The 18,219-nt window shown below is 37.1% G+C and overlaps 1 protein-coding gene across 3 annotated transcripts in view; it reads right to left on the reverse strand.

Moving 5' to 3' along the window:
* LOC106876941 (cytokine-like nuclear factor N-PAC) overlaps nt 1-18,219 on the reverse strand; it is a 68,643-nt gene that overhangs the window by 45,444 nt on the left and 4,980 nt on the right. Inside the window, exons 4-5 of one of the 3 annotated variants that reach the window (XM_014925709.3) lie at nt 9,686-9,821; nt 1,601-1,723 (exon numbers count right to left, since the gene is read on the reverse strand). In XM_014925709.3, the coding sequence (XP_014781195.1) occupies nt 1,601-1,723; nt 9,686-9,821 (259 nt within the window). Of the gene's footprint in view, nt 1-1,594; nt 1,724-9,685; nt 9,822-18,219 lie in introns of all 3 variants that reach the window. The other 2 variants (XM_089365446.1, XM_014925718.3) reach the window with 2 other exon arrangements.

Raw genomic sequence — 18,219 nt, forward strand, 5'->3', positions numbered from 1 at the left:
GATTTAAATAAATTAGATAACTAGATTTACTAATACATCGACAAATAGTCCATGTATTTGGCATTGTCACTGATGATAGCTGATTTGTAAACATGTGCTACAGCCCCGCTCCCTAGGGAGGCTCATTATAGATTTTTATTGAAATCCTCGCCTATAATTCAACTGGATGTTAAGAACAAATAAATAACAAAATTGGATTTAACGTGGAAAGTTATTGCAATATACCAAATTTGAAAATTTTGATGTAATTTTAAAATCTCACAATATGTAACAGCAACAGGGAAGACCCTACAAAAGTAGAGAGACAGACAATTATAGGACGCAACACACACAAATTTACAAACGCACGAGTTTAAAATGGTGTATAGTAGACATATGTATGTATATGTGTGTTTCTTTGCGATGGACAGTGGAAAAGTCACCTACCCTCTCTCTCCTTAAAGCTACGTATTCCTCACACCTACCTTTCTGTGCATGTTGTATTTATACAAGTATGTATACAGTGTCAAGTGAATATGACAGCTGTATTAATAGGTTATATTGAAATCTAATTAACCTAATATTGAACTGGTTCTTAGTGTAACATGTATGCAAAGTTCATGAATATTGGTTTGCTGGTTTAGGCACTAAGATGATGACAGACAAAAATCACCATTTATACATTAAGATGGTTTGTATGAACACTAAATGTCCCAAATTAAGGTGGCAATTTTATCAGAAGCAACAATGGTGCCAGGTGATGATCGTGGCTCCAATTTTTTGTTGAAACTAAACAAGGAACTCTGCAAAAGCTGCCCCTCTCATACGTTTAATGTGTTTATAGTCAAACAGTTGAATACTTATGCATTAATTTATGAAGGTTTGGATCTTTTTCCTAGCAAAACACAAAATAAATGGAACAATGACATAGAGGATTATGCTGCCAATGATCCTGAACAAATGTAACACTGGAAGCAAAAAAAGGAGATTGTATCTGTCCCTAAAAACCCTAGGTGTATGGTGCAATTAGGGAAAGACAAAAAAAAAAAAAAAAATGATGTATTAGTTAGTAAGAAAACCAGTAATCAACTTTCACCTGGGAACTATTATGCCAGTTGTCATTTACTTAAATCTTCCACACAGTTTCTTTCTAGTTTAGCAAATTCTACCCAAGAAGAAACTACTGCATCTTCTCATGTACAAACAATGGAAACCAAAGAAAATACTAAAAACATTCACACACATATAACACACACACACACATATATATATATAGATGTGTGTGTGTACTTATACAAACTACACATACATTACAGGCATTCATATAATTTCCATTGATCCACTTATGAGACATTGTTTTGCTTGGTGCCAAAGACTATAGTAGAAGACACCTTTTCCAGTGTGCTGCAGAACCAAATGGATGCAAAGCAAACTTCTTAAGGCAAAGCCATATCTACACTCAGTAGTATTATGTAATTGCTTTTTAAGCTTCCAGTGAAACAGGTTGCGTAGTTAAAGTTCTGAACACCTTGTTTTGAATTCAAACTTTACCAAAACCATTAAAAAGAAGTAGAAAAAATGACAATAATTGTAATTTTGTAATTTGTATTTCCACTTTTACCTTTTTTCCCGATAAAGGCTCCCTAGTATAATCTTTGTGTGGTCCTGATGAAGAAGACCTGTTTGGGAATATCTGGGCCAGTTCTTCATCTATCGTAGGCAAATCAGATGTTTTAACTGGTACCTAGGATAAAAAGATGAACAACATAGCTGAATTCAACAGAAATACACTATGCAATAACAAATTCTGTGTTATCTCAGGAATTAAGGTTTTTATAAAAAATACAAATGTATTTTATAAAGCTATGTCTGCAATTATTTCTGATACACAGTAATATTACGTATTTCCAAATATGCAATTATTTCTGTTATATATACAATATTTTGTCATTCAAAAGTATAGAGTAATTTTCATTCACCTTTAAGCATCACATACAATATGAAGTAGCATTTTTCAGTTTAAGTATTTAAACCAGGGGTTCTCAACCATTTTCTATCTCTGGATCCCTTTGCTATTCTATTCTGGTGGGCCCACAAAGCCATTCGATGTTTAAAAACTAGCTTTATAGAAACGTCTTTCAAAATTCCTATCTTGTTTTTCACACATTCACTTGTGTAGGTTGAACTATGTAAAATGTTAGAGAAAGAAAACATACATCTAAAGCAAAAATTTTTCAGGGACATTTAAAATACTATTGTGGATTCCCAATTTATTATTTTGCTTGTGTGAAGCCCCAAAAATCTTATATGGACCCAGGCTGAGAACACTGATTTAAACCTTTAGCATTCAGATTACTGTCATATGTAATGCTTATATATTCATGAATGGAATAATTAAAGCAGGAGCATACACAAAGACAGAAAGTGTCACTGAAAAGGTCACAGATGTGTGACGAAAGATTTCCGGACAATGGACATGAGTTAGAATAAGAACAGTAATAAACAAGTGAAGAACGAATATATAGTGTGTGTTTATTTGGCAAAAAAAAAAAAAAAAAATGACCATCCCAAAATACAACAATATGTTTCAACATACGGTCTCACATCAGGAATCTTGCAACACAAATTCATAAACATATATATTCATTGATTTAAGTTAATTGTATATCATTTTGTAGCTTCAAGATTTTGATGACGCTACTGTTTATTTTTAGAATAATATTTCTAGAGTAGGTGCAAGAGGCTAGATGTGACTGGTTTGAACATAAAACAGTTAGACTATTTTGGCCTGATATGGCTAAGTTTAAATGCTAAAAGGTGAAAAAGAGTTTTCTATCTCTCCAAAATTAACTTTTTTTGTTGATGTGAGTTGCAGCATCACCATTTATCTCTCCAAGATCAAGTACATTGCGTCCACATTTTCTACTTGATATGCCTCCAACAAAGACACCCTTACTACCTATTATCCTTTATCACAATGTCTATATTTCATAAATTACATCTCAGAAGATAATTATTCAATTTCTTGCCAAGTTTTCGAGTAATTTTAAAAGTTTGTATCCTACATTTGAATTTCACAACTGGAATAATCTCTAAACCATAACAATATAACTTTACACAGTAAACCTGGATTAATAGATGATTAGCTTGGTTTACCATATATAAATTTAATCTTACATCTAACTCACTGGCTAAAACTTTTATAGCAGCTACATGAGCGATTGTAGTGCTTATCTTTAATGCCATCTCAATTATTTCCTCTTCTAAGATCCAAATTTCTCCAGTGACATTACTAGAATCAGGCTTTCCCAAAATCAGTTTTAACTCTTTAGCATTTTATCTAGCCATATCCATCCCAAATATTCTACCCATTCTATGTTCAAACTGACTAGATCTGGCTTCTCACATGTACCCTACAATGTCATTCTAAAAATAAACAGTCACTTCATTGAAATCTCAAAGCTATGAGATAATGCAGGATTAATTCAAAACAGTGTGAATGCATAAGTATTACATTTGACAGAATAATCTGAAGTTTCATGTATTCAACTTGAAGGTAGGATTCTGTGCTAGAGCTCACGAAAGTAGGTCCGTATACAACCAAAACTGATATTGTAAGTCATATAATTACTTATAATCTCCTTGTGATCATATTTCTAGTGAAATATACTATCTATAACAGTGGTTCCCAACATTTTTAATATCTAGGATCTGGGCTAGATCCAAAACGTGGAGGGGGGGGGGGCGGAACCATACCAAAAAAAGTAAAACAATTCAATTGAAGAAAAATTACATTCACAGTGGGAGGGTGCTTGAGGGCCACATGCAGCCCTGTGAGTCGTGGTTGAGAACCACTGATCCATAGGTTCCAATTTGGAAAATAATCAAGAATTATGATCTTTTCCATCTTCATTAGAAAAATGGTGTTTTGGAAAATAGTTTAACAAAATATTCTCACTTAAAAGGTAAGTAACATTTTAAAATTGATAACAAACACTTTAAAATGACAGGTTTTGTTTAATTAAAACTAGTGGCAATTTCAAGAGTCATATCAAAAGGGTTAATTATCTTACTTTTAGGCTGTTCAATAATTATTCTATTTATTTTCACACAGACATCTAATATAATAATGAGCGTAGTGTTTTTATATATTTGTGTGTATGTATATATATATATATATATATACTCTTTTACTTGTTTCAGTCTTTTGACTGTGGCCATGCTGGAGCACCGCCTTTACTCGAGCAAATCGACCCCAGGACTTATTCTTTGGAAGCCTAGTACTTATTCTATTGGTCTCTTTTGCCGAACCGCTAAGTTACGGGGACATAAACACACCAGCATCGGTTGTCAAGCGATGTTGGGGGGACAAACACAGACATACAAACATATATATATATATACATATATACGACAGTCTTCTTTCAGTTTCCGTCTACCAAATCCACTCACAAGGCTTTGGTCGGCCCGAGGCTATAGTAGAAGACACTTGCCCAAGATGCCACGCAGTGGGACTGAACCCGGGACCATGTGGTTGGTAAGCAAGCTATTTACCACACAGCCAAAAATCACGCACTAAGAGTCAATGGTGAAGGGAGAGGAGAGAAAATAGTAATTCAGTGAAGGAGAAGTAGTGAGAGTAGTAGCCATGACTGAGAGGGAGTGAGAGAAAGTAATAGCAATGAGGGCAAGTGGCAAAGAGAGCATTGTGTGTCTTCTGCTATAATGATACTCTTGCGTATTTCTCCACCAAAACATGAGAAAGGAAGGGGTGATCGACCGATGGAAGGGGGATGATGAAAAGTCAATGGTGAAACAAAAATCAAACAGCGCTTCAACTCTATGTGAGTGTAAAAGGAAGGAATGTGAATGTTTGTGTGTGTTTGTGTAAAGTATATTTATACATGAGTGAGTGTATATGTTTGTGTATGTTTATTTAGAAAGATACATAGAAAATAGATTTACAGACATGTGCATTTACACACACACACATCTATATCTATCTATCTATCTCTATATATATACATACTTATATAAACAGACAGGCTTAAAAAGGAAGGAAGCAGGCTGTGACAAAGTATAGAAAACTGCATTCGCTACAGACTGTGCTACCCATACATATAAATGTATACATATGCACACACGCATACACACACAGCACTGTTTGATTTTTTTGTTTTTCACCTTTTTGTACCCTTTTTATATATAAAATACTACAATTAGCCATCATTTTTGGTAGAACAGAGTCAGCTAGTAACATATAATTAATATCTAATTTGATTTAGAAAGATTGATTCAAATGCTATAAAATATCTATTTGTCAATCTTTGAAGCAAATTGGTGGCAGTGGCAGAATCATCATCATCATCGTCATTTAACATCTCTTTTCCATTCTGGCATGGGCTGTTTGGTTTGACAAGAGCTGGCATGACTAGGGTTTGTACCAGGTTCCATAGTCTGTTCTGTTTTGGCTTGGTTTCTATAACTGGATGTCCTTAACCCCAACCACTTTACGGAATATATTGGGTGCATTTTATGTGGCACTATCACCAGTGCTTTTTACATGGCACTGATGCTAAATGAAAACTATTTCCAAGATAAACTATGAACTCCCTTGCTTTATAACCTATTAATAAAGAATTTTTTTAAAATAAGAATGTTTCTTCAGGAATAAACTCCATTTAAAACTTTTATTTCAAAATAATGTCCATAAATAATTTCCAACAGAGATTTAAATTTAACCTACCTTATTACAACACACATGGAAAACATTTATATTACATTACAATGTAGTCTGCATTAGTGGATAGATGTAGGAAAAGTTTCAGCCCATTATAAAGTTTCAGATAAAAATAGCAGCAAGTAAATTGTTTATATACAACAAAAAGTGCTAAATACTAAGTAACATTGGTTTTTTTTTTTTTTTTGGTTTTTTTAAGGTATTCAACTATTAGGAACTTTCACTATACTTAAAAAGGAGTACTCCACTGACAAATCCTCATTTCCACTTGTAGCCAGTTTCAAACTGTCATACAAAACTGAATAATCCAGCCAATCATAGTCACTTATAGCTGTTGTTGTCCACGCCCACATCAGCCTTCTTTAAGCCATCCTTATGATCTACGATGTGCCAGCCATGATCAACTAGCTTTTTATCTGAATAGTGTTATTTAGAACAACATTATCCAAAGTATCCCTTCTTTTTTAACACAGCAAGGTGTAATTTGAGGTGGTTTTGACATTTCTAGCAGGCTGAATGATCATGCAGAAGTTTCTTTATCAGTTTGTAAATAGCTATTTTATTGTTATAGAAATTGTGGAAGAGGAAGACATGGAATGAAGTATTGAAAGCCAATCTCAAGATGCTGAGCCTTATAAAGGAGATGACATTATTGTACTCAAGACTCCACTCATCACAACAATTGATATCTTAAAACCACCGTGGTAATGCATGTCCATGAAAGACTCGGCCCCCATCAACCTTTTTCATCCCACAACACCCTAAAATTACCAGTGCTGGTTCCGTACCTTCAAAGACAGCAACATTACAGCTATTAAGGAACATTGAAACAACTATAAAAAAACCTTCAGAATATTCTACTGAGAAATGAAAAAAAGGTGGTGCCATGTAAAAAGCACCCAGTACACTCACTGTGAAGTGGTTGGTGTTAGGAAGGGTATTCAGCTATAGAAACTAAGCCAAAACAGACTTTGGAACCTTGTGCAGTTCCTGTCAAACCATTCAACCCATGCCAGAATGGAAAATGGATGTTAAATGATGATGATGATTACATTTCAGCAGATTTGAAAGTAGCTACACTAGTCACTGTTGTATGCATCATAAGAAGACAATATGGCTCACAGGTGCAAGGGATTCTGGGACACTGGTGTTTCAACATGTGTCTTGTCAGCTGCAACCTTTGAGTCTAAACAAAATATGAAACATCAATGTCCCAGGATCCCTTGAGCCAATGAGCTGAGTGTGTTATGATCACATTGTGGTCATAAATGGGAGATATTGTTCTGTGACACACACACACACACAACAGTGACTAGTGTATTTGTGCTTAAATCTACCAAATTCATCTTCATCATCGTTTAACATCTGCTAGCCATGCGTACAAGTTTCACAGGAGCTGGTCAGGTAGAAGACTACTCCAGGCTATTTTGTCTGTTTTAGCAGGGTTCCTATGGTTGGATACCCTTTCTAACACCAACCACCCCACAGAGTGGACCAAGTGCTTTTTATATGGCACCAGCACAGGCAAGGACAGTTTTGGTATGGTTTTCACAGCTGGATGCCCTTCCAAATGCCAACCACTTTATAGTGGGGACTGGATGCTTTTTATGTGGCACCATAACTGGCAGGGCCACCAAGTAACTTGCAAGGCAAGGAATCTTTGAGAGGGGAGGGTGATCTTGTGTTAGATGATGAACGGTTAAATATGCAAATCATTTAAGTCTCACTGTACATAGAGCAAATAATGATTTTTTTAAACGAAATAAATTATGAAAATATCAATAATGATATTAGTGAAGCGAAAGTACCATTAAAGACAGCAACATTATAGCTATAAAGAATCAATGAAACAACTATCAAAAAACCTCCAGAATATTCTACCGAGAAATGAAAAAGTTCAAATTACTTTCGTCAGAAACTGGAGATGTCAATAAAAAGATCTTAAAAGTTATAATAAATCTAAGTAATTCTTTTATTTGTTTCAGTCATTTGACTGCAGCCATGCTGGAGCACTGCCTCTAGTTGAACAAATCGACCCTAAGACTTATTCTTTGTAAGCCTAGTACTTATTCCATCAGTATCTTTTGCTGAACCGCTAAGTTAGGGACACACACGAACATCAGTTGCCAAGTGATGATGGGGGGGACAAACACAGACACTCATATATATATATATATATATCATCATCATCATCATCGTTTAACGTCCGCTTTCCATGCTAGCATGGGTTGGACGATTTGACTGAGGACTGGTGAAACCGGATGGCAACACCAGGCTCCAATCTAATTTGGCAGAGTTTCTACAGCTGGATGCCCTTCCTAACGCCAACCACTCAGAGAGTGTAGTGGGTGCTTTTACGTGTCACCCGCACGAGGGCCAGTCAGGTGGTACTGGCAACGGCCACGCTCTAAATGGTCCATCCCATGTGCCACCCGCACAAGAGCCAGTCCAGGGGCACTGGCAATGATCTCACTTGGCTTGCCGGGTCTTCTCATGCACAGCACATTTCCAAAGGTCTCGGTCAGTAGTCATCGCCTCGGTGAGGCCCAATGCTCGAAGGTCTTGCCTCACCACCTCAGCCCAGGTCTTCCTGGGCCTACCTCTTCCACGGGTTCCCTCAACTGTTAGGGTGTGGCACTTTTTCACGCAGCTATCCTCATTCATTCTCACCACATGACCATACCAACGCAATCGTCTCTCTTGCACACCACAACTGATGCTTCTTATGTTCAGCTTTTCTCTCAAGATACTTACACTCTGACGGGTATGCACATTGACATGACACATCCAACGGAGCATACTGGCTTCATTCCTTGCGAGCTTACGCATGTCCTCAGCAGTCACAGCCCATGTTTCACTGCCATGTAGCATGGCTGTTCATACACATGCGTCATACAGTCTGCCTTTTACTCTGAGTGAGAGTCCCTTTGTCGCCAGCAGAGGTAAGAGCTCTCTAAACTTTGCCCAGGCTATTCTTATTCTAGCAGTTACACTTTCAGCACACCCACCCCCACTACTAACTTGGTCGCCCAGATAGCGGAAGCTATCGACTACCTCTAGTTTTTCACCCTGGAATGAGATAGAAGTTGTTTCCTGTTTGTTTACAGTGTTTATTGCACCTGAACATCTGCCACATACAAAAACTAACTTCGTAGTTAATCTGCCTTTGATATTGCTGCACCTCTTATGTGTCCATAGCTTGCACCGGGTACATCTTATAGAGTTACTACCTACTCCTTTTCTACATACTGAGCAGGGCCATCTATCTGAAGGGGTTTGTGTTTTATCTACCTTCCTACTTATTAGGATTTTGGTTTTTGCTAGGTTGATTCTAAGGCCCTTCGATTCTAGTCCTTGCTTCCACACCTGAAACTTCTCCTCTAGTTCTGATAGTGACTCCGCAATTAGTGCAAGGTCATCAGCATAGAGGAGCTCCCTGTCTTGAATTCCTCTGTGATCGCCTGGAGGACTATGATAAATAGATATGTATGTATATGTACGATGGGCTACTTTCAGTTTCCGTCTACCAAATCCACTCAATAGGCTTTAGTTGGCCTGAGGCTATAGTAGAAGACACTTGTCCAAGGTGCCACGTAGTGGGGCTGAACCCAAAACCATGTGGTTGCTAAGTGACCACTATAAAACAGAATCTATGTTTCAGAGTCATACTTGTCTGTAAGTAACTCGATCATATTGTTAAAATTTAAATTCTGCAGCCATTTAACCATTTAAACCGGTCATATCAGGCCCACATATTCTTCCCTGTTCTATGTTCAAACAGGCCAGATCCAGCCTCTCATACTGACCCTACAATGTCCTCCTACAAATAAACAATCACATCATCAAAATCTTGCCACTATGAAATAATTCTGGATTAATCCCAAAACAATGTGAATAAATAAGCATTACATTTAGCAGAGTAATCTGAATGCGAAAGGATTAAGATTTGGCAAAACATCTACTTACCTGGGAAGGCATAGCTTTTATAACATCTTCTATAGCTTCAATAGCAACATTGTAGCCTCTTGGAATTCTACTAGTAAGTGTGTATTTAGATTTATTATCTTGATAATTATAAATGCTATCTTCTTGAACCCAGGCACTGGAAAAAGGAAGGAAGATTACACATATTTAAAATTATCATCAAACAATAATTGCAATCACATTTTACATATAACAAAATAAGTTGAAGTCAAACTGGATATTGAATATAAATAATAATTCAAAGAAACTTCTATATGGCTTTATGATTTAAAAGATTGCTTTACACCTACAAAATTACAAATTCTGCCAGAGCTTCAGGTAAGCTTCAAATCAAATATAGTAAACAGAAACGAAGAATATCACTATTATCCAAGAGTTCTTGTCATGTACATCTTTTATCTTTTACTGGTTTCAGTCACAGCCATGCTGGAGCACTGCCTAGAAGAATTTTTAGTTGAATGAATAGACCCCAGTATTTATTTTTTTTTAAAGCCTGGTACTTATTCTATGAAACACTAAGTTATGAAGTTGCAAACAGACATAAAGACATACACATATGACGAAGCTTCAGGTAAGCCTCCCCAAATCAAATATGGTAAACAGAAACTAAGAACATCACTATAATCCAAGAGTTTCTGTCATGTACACGACAGGCTTCTTTCAGTTTCTACTAAATTCACTCACAAGGATTTGTGCATACTTGTATATATTTGTGTCTGCACACATCCACATGCTTTTTCTAGCAATTCCCTTCTCCTGTTTTCTAGTTGGGACCAACTGGGGTTTGCCAACACATCTCCCTTTTTACAGTTGCTTGGGCCTAATGGTTTAATGAGAGCAGACAGCAGTAATTCAACATGTGGAACTATTTGGACACATGCAAGATCACAATGTCTTTCAACAAACAAGTGCTGAAAACAGGTCCAAAACTACTCAGCAATTCTTTCTTACAAGTTCACAACTTTAGAGCTATAACAGTTTCATTGTAGGCACAATGACATAAGTCCAGTGAAGGGGGGAGGGGCTGGAAGGAAAAGTGGTCCCTAGGTATGAGCTAAATACAGGAGGTAAGGTGATGATGAGTCTCGTTTGAGCCTTTGTAGAATGTCAGCAACTATTTAGAACCGAAATATTTTCTGTTCTCTTTTTCTTGTTTCAGTCATTTGACTGCAGCCATGCTGGAGCACCACCTTTAGTTGAGAAAATCGACCCCAGGACTTGTTCTTTGTAAGCCTAGTACTTATTCTATCGGTCTCTTTTGCCAAACTGCTAAGTTACGAGGACGTAAACACACCATCATCGGTTGTCAAGCGATGTTGGGGGGACAAACACATACATACATACATATACATATATACGACGGGCTTCTTTCAGTTTCCGTCTACCAAATCCACTCACAAGGCTTTGGTCAGCCCGAGGCTATAGTAGAAGACACTTACCCAAGGTGCCACGCAGTGTGATTGAACCTGGAACCATGTGGTTGGTAAGCAAGCTACTTACCACACAGCCATTCCTGTCTTCCTTCCTACTTCTGTTCTTGCTAAATAAATCCATTGCCTATCTGCCCTTCTAGCTATGTGATATAACACTTTGCTGCCTTCATTTTCACAAGCTTTCCAAGCTCATCTCTTGGTAGCCCTATTTGAATATCCCACAACCATGCCACCCTCAACTTATCTGATGTTTTGCCACAACCAGAGATTTGGTATGTATTCCTTATTAGGTTGCCCTTTAACAACTTCTAGTTGTTATAAAGTCCCTATCACTTCACTACTCTCTGTTAAATAGATCTTTCAGATTCCATATCTTTCTTTTTCAAACTGGTTTATACAAACATATGTATATATATATATATATATATATACACACACACACACATACGCATAATACATATATGCATATATATATACAGACATACGCATAATACATACATACATATATACACACAATACATACATGCATATATACACAATAGATATATATATATATGCATACATATAGAGTACATACATATATATACATGCATACGTACAATACACACATATACATGCATATGTATAGCCTATACACATACATGTAATACATACATATATGTATAACATCTTTAATCTTTTATCGTTTATTTGTCATTCAAATGTGGCCATGCTGGGGTACCGCCTTGGACAATTTTTTTAGTCAAATGAATTGACCCCAGTATTAATTTTTGGTTAAGCCTGGTATTTATTTTATTGGTCCCTATTGGGCTCCACCTTGGATCAGTAGCTTCTTTCCTTTGAAGATGGGTTTACTTTGAGCTTTAAACACTCTTGTAACTATCAGTTGAGATCAATCTTATTTTCCGGTTCACAGTTGTATTTTCAATATGTTCACGCACACACTGATTTATCTGCTAACATGCTAGTTTACACATCTGTTGACATGACTTTTTTTTTGTTGTTTAAGCAAGTCTACTCAATCAACTTGGGCTTTTCCCTAGGTTTGGTTCTCTTCCCCATTTGCTTCATTACAATAACAACCTACTAAAAACCACAGCCAACAATTCCCACTCTTATGCAGATAGCATGACCTTTCATTCCTCTCTGACTAGGATCATCCACACAGCTGGGACAACATGCCAAACCTGCACTGATTCCATAAACAGAGACCTCAAGAGCATCTTTCAATGTGACCAATACAGACTGTGTTTCCTTTAGCAAAAACAACAAAAAAAAAGCACAACTTGTATCAAAACACCACTACCTGATGAATAGCAATCATCATCTAGATCTCTCACACTCACTCTAAATGCTGGGCTTCACTATCACCAGTTAAGGATGGCTAAAACACATTCTTAACTGAAGTTCAAAATACTGGATCTTCTCTTCAAGAACAGAAAATATTTCAGCCCTAAATAGTTGCTGACACACTACAAAGGCTCAAACAAGACTCATCATCATCTTACCGCCTGCATTTAGCTCATACCTAGGGGCTTCTTTTCCTTACAACCCCACAATGGAGTACTACTGCCACAACTGTGACAGTACTGTTGCTATGTACATTCAGGGAAGATGCCAATCAAAGAATTGGAATCCATCACTAACAAACCCCAGCCTCTAGCCCACAAGCATGCTGTCTCTTCTATCATTACTGTAATGGCCTCAGTTCCTCAATGAGAGTTGACCTACCTCCACCACTCATCTTTTTTACCTATCACCAATCCTGGTGCAACCAGCCGCTCAAACCCACACTAACCATTATACTCGATCCTTCTTTCTTCTGATATCTTCTCCACGTTCATGTCTTTACCTGCTAAGTTTAAATGGAAGGCACATGGCTTGTGCTTAGGGTGTTGCAATCATGATCAAAATTGTGGTTTTGATTCCTGGGCCGAGCTATGCATTGCATTCTTGAGCAAAACACTTCATTTCAAGTTGCATCAGTTCACCCAGCTGGTAAATATTAATAATCCAATGACAGACCAGCATCCTGTCTGGGGGGATAGGGTGGAGGAGAGTATACACCACAGGGTCCGGGAAAGGAAGTTACATAGTGAGATGGTGACTTAAGAAAATCACCTGAATGGAAGTCTCATGAGACGTTTTTGTATCCAGCAATCAAAAAGTTTAGTAATACACAGTACTCTGAATCTTGACTAGTTGAGATTGGTTAAATGACTATGTTGAAGCATGATTGACTAATGGAAATCTTTGGCATCAAACTCATCATGGTTGGAGGACCTGCAAAATTACGGGCAATGCCCTTTCCTCTAGATTCAACATGTACAGAAAAAAGTATTTCTGTGGCCCTTTGGCCAATCTATAAACAGTGGTAGAATCATTTTTTAAATGTTTTGAAAGAATATTAAAAACATTTGAACAACTCTGCAATATATTAAACCTTTCATTACCACATTTCCATCGAAATACAACGCTTTTCTTTAAATTAAATAATGAAGTAGTAAAATAATTTTGCCATTATTAAGTTGATGTTTCAAACATAAATCAACATGAAATTTTGAAGAAAGGTTTTGAGATCAGTTTAAAACCATGAATTAGGGGAAGTCTCAGTTGGATTGGAACCAAAAGGGTTAACAAGAAGATGTCAATGATTTGTACTTCTGTTACAGGGTCTCAAAATGAATTGCAATATTGAAAATTGAAAACAAAACTAATCAAAGAACAAAAAGGATAAGAACTTATACAATATTCTGGGATTGTAGTGGAAATTGAAATTACTGACCCCCACCCCCATTTCAACAGCATGAAGAGCAGCAAGAAAGGAGATATAGAATTGAATACATGGTATGTATGTAACAAAAGCATTTTAATATTTTGAGAATAGTAATGGAGGATTTAAAAAAAAAAAATTATTGCTTATTTATAATAGTTGCATCTTATCAGTAGCATTCTTTAAAATGTAACACATTGATTAAAAGTAAAATTATAACTCTAGAACACTGCTTTTCAAATTTATTTAATGATTACTCTTTTTATTTAATTGGTGGCACGTTAGAAAATCATTCAAGCGAGGTCATTGCCAGTGCCGCTGGACTGACTCCCGTGCAGGTGGCACGTAAAAAACACCTTTTTAGCATGGCCGTTGCCAGTACTGTGTGACTGGCCCCCGTGCCGGTGGCATGTAAAAGCGCCCACTACACTCTCGGAGTGGTTGGCGTTAGGAAAGGCATCCAGCTGTAGAAACTCTGCCAAATCAGATTGGAGTCTGGTGCAGCCATCTGGTTCACCACTCCCCAGTCAAATCGTCCAACCCATGCTAGCATGGAAAGTGGACGTTAAACGATGATGATGATGATTTCAATACCTACGACGGTTTTTCGTGTACATACAAATACTATTAATCTAGAGTAATTTAATTCCATGTACTAGTTTGAAACAGTTAATTACTTACCATACCAACACCCTACTGAAAGCAAATATTTGATGCACCACTGCATGATTTTAATTATTGACTTAAGTAAAGATGCACGGCCCAATGTTTAGAGTGTTGCATTCACAAGATCGTGGGTTCAATTTCCAGACCAGGTAATGTGTTGTTTTCTTGAGCAAAACACTTCATCAAACATTGTTTCACAATCAATTCAACAGCTGATATTGTAGAACACTTGTGCACTTGTTCAGGTAACATTTATTTGATGAAGGAAGTGAGCTAATGTACAGCACAAACATCTCATCTCTAGATATATATCATCCATGCAGATTATTCAGCAAGAAATTGCAGAACCAGCTTTCTTAGATTTGAGAGACTATCATTAAATTAAATATCTAAACCTTTAACACATGACTTTGACCAAACCAAAATGCATATTATTTGTACTTCATATATATATATATATATATATATATATATATATATATATATATATACATATTGCCTTGTGGCCTTCAGTTGAAATTTTGTGTGCATTCCAATTTGCTGTATTTTGTTACGTTCACAGACACTGAATTTTCAGTTTGTGTGCTCATTTGCACATGAGTAGGTTTAGGAGACATACCAAGAATCAACAATATTCAGGCATATACATCATCATTATCATCTAACATCAACATCTGACAGCAGAATTGAATAGCTCTACAGGATCTGACAAGTCAGAGGATCGCACTGAGCTCCAACATGTTTTGGAATAGTTTCTACGGCAGGATACCTTTCTAATACCAACCATTTTACAGAGTGTACTAGGTGCTGTTTACAAAGTACCAGTACAAGTGAGGTCACCAAATAATTCACAAAACCTATTGACAGAATGGGAGGAGAGAGGTGTCTTGCTGTAATGAACATGTATTACAAGCCAACAGGAAAGACAGACAGGAAGGTGGATGTGCATTTCTCTCGATCCCCATCTCTACCATCGGTTAGATGGTAAGAGATGAGGGTAGAAGTGAATGCAGTGAATAATGAACAAGGATGGAGGTATGGGTAATGGTGAGTCTCAGTTTGTTGGGGAAAGTAAAAGAAAATAGGAGTGGGTCAGGGAGGAGGTGATTCATAAAAAGGGGAAAGCAACAATATAACTAGATAAATGAGAAATAAGGAGATGTGAAGGGTACGGGAAAGAGGAAATCAGTTATGTAGGGGTGAATATTGTAATAAAGGTGTGGAGGGGGTATTAGTAACAGATATGAAGGGTGTTCAGTAAAAATAGTGGTAGGGGTTTATGTTGGAAGTACAGGATGAGTAACAAGGAAAGTGGTTCCAATGAGGGAGAAAATGGCCAGTACAAAAGGGGTAATGAAATATGTGCAGTTCTGCTCCCACACAGATTGGGTACAGAAGGACATTGACAATATTAGGATCTCATTTCTGCTGAGATGGAAGGATCTTCTCAAGAGCAGCACATCCTCAAACGTTTTGGTCATTTGTTCATCTCTTCAGTGAGCCTCACGAGGTTGGTATTCATTACTTTGTCCATCTTTCCGGGTCACTCCCTTCCACAAATTCCATTCAGATTTAGTAATCAGCACTTCTTTATGCAGCTGTCCTCATCCATGGCCATATTTCTCTTGCACACTACATCTGGTACCTCTTGTACCCAATTTTTCTACCAACCTATCAACACATTTGCACTATCATATATCTACACTAACATTACACATCCAGCATAGCATGCAAGCTTCATTTCTTTCTAGTCTTCACAGGACTTCTGCATTGATGACCCATGTTTCACTGCCATATAACATCACTCTACTTATATAAGCAATATACAAACAACCTTTACACAAAGAGAGAGAGGTAAGAGCTGAATCTTTTCCAACAGGTAGATTCTTTTTCTAGCAACTATTCTTTCAGAACATCTACTTCTACTGTGAATTCAGTAACCTTGGTAACCGTAGCCATCAACCAGGGCATTTGATAAAATCTATTTCTTGTGGGTCCTTAGCATTTACTGATTTATTGCTTCTAAGTGTCTGCCACAAAGTTGACTTCTGTTTAAAGTCAGTCATACCGGCCATGATGAAGGGAAATAGCCCTGAAACTCGAGTCACCTTTATATATTTATATATTTGATCCTTTATATTGAACACTCAATATTTCATCTACATTCAATACTTTCTTTCATGGTGCCATCCATTTTTATTTTATTTTATTTTATATTATATATTGTATATTATATTATATATTGTATATTCCATATTCTATACCCCACATTGGTTCTGCAGGAATATAAATAAAACATAAAAAACAGACAGTGTTGGAACTCTTTTAAACTAAATAATATATTCCTCTATACACAATCATACAAAAAAAACCCACCTTTTTTGTATTTATTTTTACTCGCATATATATATATATATATATATATACACACACCCACCCACCTAACATTATGTGTGCAGTAACCATCTTTATTGTATGTATGGAAATATCCAAAAATGTCTTTAAATTATATTTTTTGTATTAAACGAGGCTGCAAAGAGAGAGGTTTGGAGACGCCACTATGAAAGGTTGCTCAATAAAGAGAATGAATGGGAGAAAGAGAGTCTGCTGTGCCGAATGACGACCCAACAGAGGGACCAGCTATCCGAATTGACAGTACCTTGACAGATAAAGCAATTAAGAGTATGAAAACAGGGAAAGCCTCCGGCCCTTCAGGAATCACTGTAGAGATGCACAAAATATCTGGCAATGTCGGCTATAGCCTAGTCACCCGTATTGTTAACCAGGTGATACATGAAGGAGCCATACCCAATGACTGGTGTAGCAGAACCATAGTCAACTGCTACAAAGGTAAAGGTGATGCATTAGATACAAATAATTACAGAAGTATCAAGTTATTGGATCAGGTAATGAAAGTCACTGAGAGGGTCATAGCCCAACTAATCAGGGAGAGAGTCAGTCTAGATGAGATGCAGTTTGGGTTCGTGCCAGGGAAAAGCACCACTGATGCTATATTTCTGGTAAGATAGCTGCAGGAGAAATACCTAGCCAAAGATAAACCTATATACCTGGCTTTCGTTGACATGGAGAAAGCCTTTGACAGGGTCCCTCGATCCCTTATCTGGTGGTCAATGAGGAAACTAGGGATAGAAGAATGGTTAGTGAGAGCTGTGCAAGCCATGTACAGGGACGCTGTCAGTAAGGTGAGGGTTGGCAACGAGTACAGTGAAGAATTCCAAGTAGGGGTAGGGGTCCACCAAGGATCAGTCCTCAGCCCTCTCTTATCCACCATAGTCCTCCAGGCAATAACACAGGAATTCAAAATAAGATGCTGACGACCTTGCTCTAATAGCCGAGTCACTATCAGAATTAGAGGAAAAGTTTCAGGTGTGGAACAAGGTCTAGAATCGATGGGCCTTAGATTCAACCTAGCTAAAACCAAAGTCTTAATAAGTAGGAAGGCAGACAAACCACAAATCCCTTCAAGTAGATGGCCCCGCTCGATCTGTAGAAAAGGCGTAGGTAGAAACTCTATAAGATGTACCTAATGTAAGCTATGGACACATAAGAGGTGCAGCAATATCAAAGGGAGCTAACTGGGAAGATAGTTTTTGTATGTGGCAAATGCTCAGGAGCAATAAACA

This window comes from Octopus bimaculoides, chromosome Z, assembly GCF_046866305.1.
Source record: "Octopus bimaculoides isolate indiv1 chromosome Z, ASM4686630v1, whole genome shotgun sequence".
NCBI lineage: Eukaryota > Metazoa > Mollusca > Cephalopoda > Octopoda > Octopodidae > Octopus > Octopus bimaculoides.